Here is a 9,721-nt window from a genome sequence, read left to right on the forward strand (position 1 = left end):
TTAATTAATTTGTTGAACAACTCCTTTGTTAAGAGTGCCTTCCCCTATACCTCCACCAAGAGGTTTTAATTGTCTTACAGCTGATTAACACGAATAGACTACTGCGCGAAAAACTTCAAAATGTAAGCATTTAGCTAAAAGTCATTTTTGACTGCCTGATATAAATATCCCCTTTCAAATTAGCTTTTGGAAATATTCACTTCAAAACAGTAATTCTGGCTGGACTCAATACCACACAAAACACACATAGCATTTTACATTGTCCCAGCTCAACTGTTCAACAATAAAATGAGTTAAAATTAAAAAGAAAAAGAGCCTATATTTGTTATTTTAAAATAAAAAAATCTGTTGTCTCGCTACACTTCTGCATTTGCTGGATGAAATGCATGTCTTGTTGAGAATTTCTTTCTGAATTTGTTTTAAAATTGGAACCTGAGTTTTGTTTTTCAGAAGCATAGCCTGTTTTTGGACTTTTCAGCATACTTAATGGAATATGGATTTTGAAATAGAATTGCATTTTTAGTTGGTGCATTTGCACCGTGATTAACTCATTGTATTTTATAGAATTTGTTTTTGACAGCAGTTTTCCATTTACAGTACTTAATCTAGAACTTACAAAAGACCATATGTTTTCCTGATTTTGTAGGTATATTATGACCCTGTCTCTGATAGGGGTACGTGGTAGATTATTTGGAAAGGGAGTATGGGGCCTAAAAAGTTGGAAAACCATTGTTGTAGATTAACCACGGAGCTAGTTTATTGTTGTGTACTATAATACCTACGATGGCGTCTCTGTCGCACACACACACGCTCGCTCACTTACCGCATCACGTATCCCAGCAACAGCAAGCAACATGCAACCTAGCACCCACAATAGCATTGCAAACACAATAGTCATAATGGTATGTACAATGTCAACTACAGTACATAACAATCACACTTGGCCAAACACCTGAGCCACTTAAAGGTATTCTCTTCATCAGCCGTTTCCCTCTTCTCAGTGGCAGACAATGGACTAAATAAAAGTTGGTAATGATTCAAAAGTAAATACAGCTCAATTTGTAACTAGTATATTAATCATTAAGCAGTAATTAATAGATTTATAGGACTTTGAGTGTCTGTGTATGGATACTAACAACTTGTAAACAGATGTCAGCTTTCAGTCTCTCTCCATTCACTTCTACTCGTGCTGATATTACCCACATACAAAGGCGTTCACCATCCTATAACCCTGTAATATATAAAAAATGCATCTCACTTATTTCTGTTGTAGCCACGGTTCCTCATTGGAACACATTATTAAAAACAGAGCTTACCTGTAATTCTATCCCAAAATATGTGTTGGGGATATTGTACGAGGGATAGGATGTGTCCATTATTTTCCCAATGTACCTAACCACACCCTGGCACCACTCTGAATGGATCTCCACTGAGACCTGCTTGTCTTTCTCAAGGGACAAGGCGAAGTCCAGCTGCTCTCTTTCCAAGAAACATCTCAGGCGATCTGGGGGGTGTTCAATGGAATTCAGGAGACCCAATTCCTTCTCTTGGAGGGGCTGCAGTAAATCCACGTCCACATCAAGACCAATATATTTATTAATAAACTTGATGGGTAACTTTTGGGGGGTTTTGGTATCAGAAAACAGGTCTGTGTACACATTTTCTTCAATGCAGCATATACTCCCTGGGCTGTACCCCCATTGCACCTCTCCCACCAAGATGAAATACACATACTTGGATCTGTTGAAAGACCCCATTTCTGATCAGTGCCTTCACCACCTAGAATACACCAATGAGAGAAGGCTGGTAAAAGTAATTGTACCTCACAAAATACTCACCTAAATCTTACCTGTCATACACATTCATTTTTTAAAGAAACATGAGCTACATCAAACATGAATTTCCATTTCAATGCGTGACAGCTGCTGCTGCAACTTTAATATAAAGAAAGCTCTCAGCTTATATGTATTATTCCTGGATCTCTGTTGCACTTGCACTTCCTGGGCCATGTTACTGGCTGAAAGCATATCAGTCAGTAGAAGAAGCAGCTGATTGGTTAACAGGAAAAAAGCAGTTCAGCAGTATGGGACAGTTTTCCCCAGGTGAAATGACCAAGTAAGCGCAACAGTAGCAGAAAGCATGGCTCTTGAACCACATGTAGTACCAATAATTTACCTGTTAAACTGGTCATATAAGCACTGTTGGGAACCAAATATACAGTCATATTGTAAACATCCAGCCACATACAATTTACAGTCTCCAAAACAATAAGAGTAAAGTATAAGTGTAATAGAAATAATAATATTGATCTACAGTTTTCTGTAATTTTAATTCCTTTCAATAATTTAACAGCGTTATACAGTCGAGTACATACAAACACTGAGGCGTCTTGTTTGAGAAAGCGAAAATGAAAGTTGCTGACGCTGACAGTACTAGATTTATGGGAAAGTTTTAAAATGAAAACAAAACTGTATTTAAGACAGCAAATTTCTAGTTTAAATAATAATCAATGTACCGGTACTCATCCACTTTGTATAAAACAATACATTAGTCCCAAGAGTTCTTTAATAACATCACCGAAAAACGTTTGTTTTGCGTTTTCCGCAGCTAACATCCGACTGTGTGAAACTCATTTTAATAAGTTATACATAATAATGTTACTTTTTTAGACAACGAAGTGACTATAACTTACAGTATACTCGATCCAGTAGGTCTTTGATTTGCGACGCTGTTGTACTTGTATGAGTTTTTGTTTTCCTCCGGATCTTTATTTACAGTAGAAACATCCAGTTCTCTAGTCTGTCGTCTTTCTCTGTGTGGTTTTAAACGCCCCCTGCTTGTTAAAATTCAGCATCATAGCTTTCAATACGTGCACTTTGACCAGTTTAGGGACAGTCAAAACTTCACAACTCCAAATCTGGTGAAGAAAAACATAACAATCACTGGAACCCCGTTTCTTGTGCTAGCAGCCTTTCTTTGATTGTTTGTGTTACATTACGGCAGATATAAATATGTTATTTGTATTTATTTATTTATTTGTTTGTTTGTTTGTTTGTTTTACAAAACCACAAATTAAAAGTTGCGGTTGCTTATTGGTACTTAGTGAGTGGAGCGCAGTAATTGTTGATAATCGGGTTAAACAAGACAATTATCGTATATTACTTCAAATTAACGCCGCCCTCGAATTAAAGCCTCACTCAAATCAACTTTTTAATAGACGCCGTCCTCGAATAAACGCCGCTCTCAATAAAGAAACGTAAAGGTATTTTTTTCTACCCCTGCTCAAAAAAAATAAAGAAACGCACAACACTGGCTATGGACATTTGACGTTCTCGAAGAGACTGCGGCCTCAATTCACCGTGTGATACAAACTAATGGACACACACCTTAGTTAGCACATTCTATTTTATAGTACAGTCCCGATAGCACAGCAGTCCACGTCCCGTCCCGTCCCTCCCCAAACCCAACCCTAACCCTAACCCTAACCCTAACCCTAACTCCAGCCCCAGCCCTAACCCCCCCAGCAGAGTTCAGTGCAAACACAGCAGGGGATAAAACAAGGGCTGTCTCATTACTCTTTATTGCCCAATTAAGAACTCATAATTTAATATTTAGGTAATGAGCTAAATTTCACCTCCCTCTGCACCCTTACAAGTGGCATGTGGCCATCAGAGGACAGTATGCATCACTATGAAGTGCAGTAGCAAGGTAATATATACCGGTGTAGTGTTATAAAGTGGTACATCGTTATAATGTGGTATGCATACCAAAACTTGGTTAGAAAGTGGTACACTGTGATTTTGATACAGATGCAATCAATTGCAATGTGATGTGCTTTCCTGTTGTCATTTGTCTCCACGTATTTGGTACTAATTATGTATTAATTTGGTTTGGCACGTTTGGTAATAGTATATATATATTAATATATATATATAATAGATCTCTATATATCATCTATATATATATATATATATATATATATCTAATCTGGATATATATGCAAATTTAAGCTGGAAACAGACAATCAATTTCTGTAAAAGAAAAAAAAAATCACTACGAACATGACAAAATAAGATGTCCTCTGCAAAGTTGCAGAAGTAAAACAAGTACAAGACCCAATGTATTGCATATGATAAATAATCGCATACTATTTTCTTAATGGTGGAAAAATATGATAAATTCAATTTAAAAAGATTTGTGCATCAACGTTTTTTGTGCATCAACAAAGATTTGAATGGGCACTCCGTGCTTTTTCTTTTTTTTAACGTAAATTGTTTAGAATTGTTTTTATTTAGGCATGCGCGAGCAAGTGCAGTAGGCTGCGTACCACTCACTACACCGGCGAAGCTACACACTTTTTAATGATAGGACAGCGAAGCTTTATTACGACAACTTGCATAATTTCCATCTGCGCCCAGTCCTTGTTTCTGTTCTTTTGAACCGTTACGTCTTCTTCCGAGAAGTCAAGGCTTATCAAGTGGGTGGCCTACCTTCCTGCCTGCCTCTCTGCCTCTCTCTCTCCCTCTCTCAAACATTGCTTCCTTTAAACTTTGCCTCTGTCGCCAATGCCTTTGTGTTGCTACGGGCAACGCAAGATTCCACAAGGCCGACGCTACACCAATGGGGGAGGGGTGTCATGATTTCATGTCAATCAAGCGCGCTTTTTAATTTCTATTTGCTGACTCTTGAACCCCTCAGGGATTAAGCACACACCCATTGGTCCGTTGCTTCTCCGTCTCCTCCCCTCCCCCGACAAAACTGTCAGTGCTCGTGCTGCGATGTCAGCTGCGCGCGCACAGAGGGAGGGTTGGGAAATAGATCACAAAGCCTGTTGCTTTGGTTGTATAATAATTTATCAATATCTTTGCGCATATTTGCTGTAGATAATTAAGATATAGTCTATCTTTGAATTACAGTCCGTTTGAGATAAAGTCTCATTGACAACCTTTCCAATTGATGATCAAATGAGACATGGAATGGAACTACAAGTGACTGGAATAGCGTAGATGTCTAGAAGATATATTGGTGTTTTTTGAACGTTTAGGAACGACGTAAACAGCAGCTTTACTCATCCACTACTTTTCACACGCTGCTGTCATTCTTTCTGTTTTGTTTGAGGATGTTGGACTGCTGGACTTTCCTCCTGTGATACAAACAAACAGCAGCAGAGTTTTTTTTTTTTTTTTTTTTTCAGGAACATCGTCGTGGCTGTTTAAGGTTTTTATTCTATTTTGTTTTTATTTATTTTTATCGCTGTATTGTTGCTTCCGTGATGTCGGATTCGGAGGCAGAAGCACCCGTGGAAGAGGTTTTCCCCGAGAATGAGGACAGCAGCCAAGCAGGAAGCATCAGGAAGGTGAGTTCACCTGTACGAAGCGATTTCTCACATACATCAAACTAGTGCTAGTAAAATGTCTATCACCGTCATTATAATTGTATATTTACATATTGCAAAGGTGCAAAATAACTATTTTTTTATGTTTTTATGATCCTGAAAAGCTATATGCCCTAACACTTTTTCATCAGTGTTTGTGTATGTATTAATAATCCTTCTGTGTCACTTATTATGACAATTTGAGTAACCTTACACTAGCAGGTGTATGGTACACAAACATGTGGTTAAAAACTGGTCTAGCCGTGTCTTGGTGGTGGGAGGGTTGACAGATCTATCTGTGTTTTGTTTATGGTGGGGCTGTGGTGAAACGGTATGAAGCGTTCTGTAGTAGTGCACTGTGTAAAACATAGCTGTGTCTGTCTCCATTGTTACAGCACTGCTGAGGATAATCCGTGATTGGAGAGCGAACAGTTCTCTAATCCCCCGTAGGCTGCAAAGGAGGATTAGTACTCGTGTGCTCATAAAACAATCGAATACAGCCGGGAAGCGCAAATAAATCATGGGAGAAAGCGCCTTCCCATTTCAGCTGTATTCTTGAAACGTCTTTAGACAGTAAACAATATCTGGTGTTGAAAATAAGCATTCCGTGTGGTGTGATTGGTGCATTCAAGGCTAAAGCGGTGTGTTGACTGGCACATCATATACCACAGCTGCCCCACTTTTTTTTGGATAAGACCCGCCATACCCCACGTTATTTCAGGTTAGTGGTCTAAAATCAAACAACCTAAACAATCGGGTTCAATCGTAGTGCAATTAACAGGCGATTCAGTTTGAATCGGAAAAGTTCAGATTTATTGGAACAGTATTTTAAGTTTCCACTTACCTGAAGATGTTTTGAAAGCTGGTGATTTACTACCCTATCATAGTTAATCTAACAAACCGAATCAAACCTTCAAATGTCATAACTATTACCTTGATTAACTGGGCAAAAATAAGTTTCTTTCAATAATACAATTAGTGTTTTTTTATTATAAAGTTTCTTTTTTAGTTATTTTGTAGTACTGTGTATTCTACAATGAGTGTTTTTATGTAGAAGTTCCTGATTCTGTAAAGTACACAGAACTGTCACTCTAACACTGGTTTGTTCAACCTTTTCATCTCAAGTACCAGTGTTTTCAGCAGGGACCACCAGCTATACCAGTAACTATGTGCAATCTTAAACTGCTGTTGTAAAACCGAGACCTACCCCATTATAAACAGGCTTGTTGTGTCTGTACTCACTTGTTTGTTGCCTCGTTCTGCTGAATGGTTAATCTTTGCAGCTGATGACTACAGTGAACTCTGCATGTTTTATATTTTGCAAGTGTTGTGTATGGAATTGGTGACCGCACATTTTACTGTGTGCAGTTGTAATATGGGAACTCGCAATCCGCCGCTCCCATACTCGGTGTTGAAGTTCTTATCTGGCCTCCTGTAACACAGACATCTGCTATGATTACATGTTACCGTTTTTTTCAGTAAAGTTTAAATTGCAGTGAGCTCGTTCTGCTATATTTACGAAATTAAACACACCACAGCAAGCACATTGTCATATATTTTTATTAGTAAAAACTGAATGCTAAATGTAGTGTGTAGTGTGGTTATTTATTTTAACTGCAATAACGTAAGCTGCAGTACATTTCATTTTTTTGTTTTTGTTTTTTTTTCTTCTCATTAGTACGTTTAATTACAAGCCCAAGTATGTATGTGTTATGCTTTCACATTTCTTCTCAGTTTGAGAAATACACTGTTTTCACTGAAAACAGCTGACTGATTTAGTACAAAAAGCATACTATATTATTATTATTATTATTATTATTGTAACGTCTTAAATTACCGTGCCTACTTTTTTTGACTGAACTCGGAAATCTGCTGCACGATTAAATAAATCATCCTTCGACTCCTGACAGTAAACAATGCAACTCGGTCTATTATCTCTAGGATGCAAGGTACAACACACGAAGAAAAAAAGTCCGTGTTGACAAAACTTTATTAAGGCACTCTATGTTTTGCTTGGCGAAAGATAACGTTGGTTTATTGGAGTTCACAAAGATAACTATTTTAAGATTGGTACGGTAGCCTTTTCACTTATTTAATTGTTTCGCTCTTTGCTGCATTACAGCCCTTTTAATTTTCTTTATTTTAAGTTTTCAGGGCATTTTGTTAATGGCACGTGTTCATCACACATACTTTAATTTGTATTATTTTGTAGTTTTTCACTGGTCTTGTACATTTATGAAATGCAACTGTTAAGATTTTTTTCACACGTTTGGTCACAGAATTACAACTTTTGCAAAGAAACTGGTTCCTGCACTTATTCGATCAAATTGTTACCGATCTTCTCCAACTCAGTTTATTAAAACATGTGATATGCCTTTTTTGTTTTTAATACAGACCGACCTCAGGTCACATTCATAAATATTGACACGTGATTTAAAGGGAGTGGCAACATTTGTGTCCTAACCCCTAAAAACAGTTGTCAAAACGTTTTTGTTGTCGGATTTGCAACCGTTTTAGTCACAGTCAGGAGCCCAGCATCGTAATGTGTAATTTATCTGATTCAGTGGTACAAATAGTTTGATACATTAGCGATAGAGCCAGTATGGTGGTTGACGAATAATATGGTCATAAAGGACAACTGCTAGTGCGTACCAGTACTGGTACTCATACCACAGATTAAAAACCACTGCTCTAGAAGTACTGACAATGCAATGTGGGTTAAAACAGCCTTGCTCTTTTTACAAGATCCTGGTGAATTGGTTACAGGGTTGGAAATAAGACTCCCATTGCATAGCAGTTTGACCCATTCTGGTGTTACAGTGAGTTTAATGACACAACTGAGCTTGGTCCCTATACACTGGGACTAATCAAGCTTGTAGTGAATGCAGTAAGTCTTGTTCCATCCTTGGGGTTCATGTTGTAATGATCTTTTACTATTGTGTTACTATATCTGTAGTTGTGGAACATTTTTCTGTTTTGCGAAGAGGGTGGTGAGCTGTGTCCACTGTAAGGTGAGTTAACTCGCGGATTGAATAGTAGAAGTACCCGACTCAGTGACGTGTGTTTTATAGAATGAACTGTGGAACTAGCCTGTGCGTGGTCTGAAGCATTTAACTACCAAAATAAATTTGCCCTGTGCTTGTACCTGCAATCCATGCCTGGCATCTCCATAATGCCTGCCTTCTGGTCTGGATTAATATTAAACCAGTCAGGGCTTCGTTGCAGCATGCAAGGAGAGTTCCTGCATTCAGCAGAGAAGGAGATTTAATTGCACAACAGAATCCGGTTTGATTGAAAGCAGGTTTTTGTTCGGGAGTTTGTTTCTGGGAAACCTGAGTCACTTAACCTATTCTGTAATACAACATCTTAGGAAATGAGGATTCTTCCATCTTCTTCCGAACAGCAAATTCTTAATGCAGTACATTTCTGTACATTAGTAAGAAATGCTGGTTGAACTACTGCAATAAACTGTTTGCCCTACTGTGGTGAGTGGGGATAAAACATGAAAAACAATGTTGGAGTGATTCCTTCTGGCTGTGGGTCAAAGTCTGACAATATGAGCTCTTTGGCCCTGTTTTGAAGCTCTTTTAAAAGTGAAAATTGACTTTTAACCCCATCTCTCTTTCAAACAGCTGAGAAGATTTCATGAACTGCAAACTTGACTTGATTAACCAAAGTCTTGAAGAAAACAGTCCTTAGAATTTGTATGAAAAGGCCCCCTTTGACACACTTTTTGGGCTACTAGTCAGGACAGGACCCGACCCGAACCCGCAACCTGGGGCAACACCGTGTTCTTACCCCGGACCAGCTTTTACTAAGATCTGCAACCCGAACCCACGGGTGTTTGTCCTTACCTACTGCCTGCGCTTACTGACTCGCACTCTCACATTCACAAACATATCTCTACCATTCTCCACAGAATGAGTTATACAATACAGCAATACAATACGGCAATACAGTGCGGTAGTTTTCTCTAGTGGTCTGGATATATTTTAATATTGTAACATATTAACTGTCACTACTTACTTTACTATAAAATACCTGTCTTCCTTTCGTGTCACCAGTTGAAAGGGAGCAGTGGCTGTCGTACACAAAAACATAATGACAGGTTTTACAATCAACAAATCCAGTCCCATGTTCATTATTTTCATTCGCTATGATTCCAAAAGAATTCCACACTTCTGATTTACCTCTTGCACTGTAATCAACTACATGATGTAAACCTTCTGTTTCACCTCGTCCACAGATATTTTTAATATCGCCAAGTAGACGTGATAAAATGATCTTGCGACGTATCAAATAAGCGGCAATACAAACTGAGAGCGCTGCTTAGTCAGCTGACTCCTC

The 9,721-nt window shown here is 38.3% G+C and overlaps 2 protein-coding genes across 2 annotated transcripts in view; one reads left to right on the forward strand and one right to left on the reverse strand.

Annotated features, from left to right (window-relative positions):
• cyldl (cylindromatosis (turban tumor syndrome), like) overlaps positions 1-2,894 on the reverse strand; it is a 35,600-nt gene extending 32,706 nt beyond the window's left edge. The window contains exons 1-2 of the mRNA XM_041244578.1: positions 2,693-2,894; positions 1,317-1,779 (exon numbers count right to left, since the gene is read on the reverse strand). Coding sequence (XP_041100512.1) covers positions 1,317-1,757 — 441 coding nt within the window. The 5' untranslated portion in view covers positions 1,758-1,779; positions 2,693-2,894. The remainder of the gene's footprint in view (positions 1-1,316; positions 1,780-2,692) is intronic.
• Positions 2,895-4,808: 1,914 nt separating this feature from the next.
• rhpn1 (rhophilin, Rho GTPase binding protein 1) overlaps positions 4,809-9,721 on the forward strand; it is a 31,977-nt gene continuing 27,064 nt past the window's right edge. The window contains exon 1 of the mRNA XM_041244579.1: positions 4,809-5,356. Coding sequence (XP_041100513.1) covers positions 5,273-5,356 — 84 coding nt within the window. The 5' untranslated portion in view covers positions 4,809-5,272. The remainder of the gene's footprint in view (positions 5,357-9,721) is intronic.

Source organism: Polyodon spathula, chromosome 3, assembly GCF_017654505.1.
Source record: "Polyodon spathula isolate WHYD16114869_AA chromosome 3, ASM1765450v1, whole genome shotgun sequence".
Lineage (NCBI taxonomy): Eukaryota > Metazoa > Chordata > Actinopteri > Acipenseriformes > Polyodontidae > Polyodon > Polyodon spathula.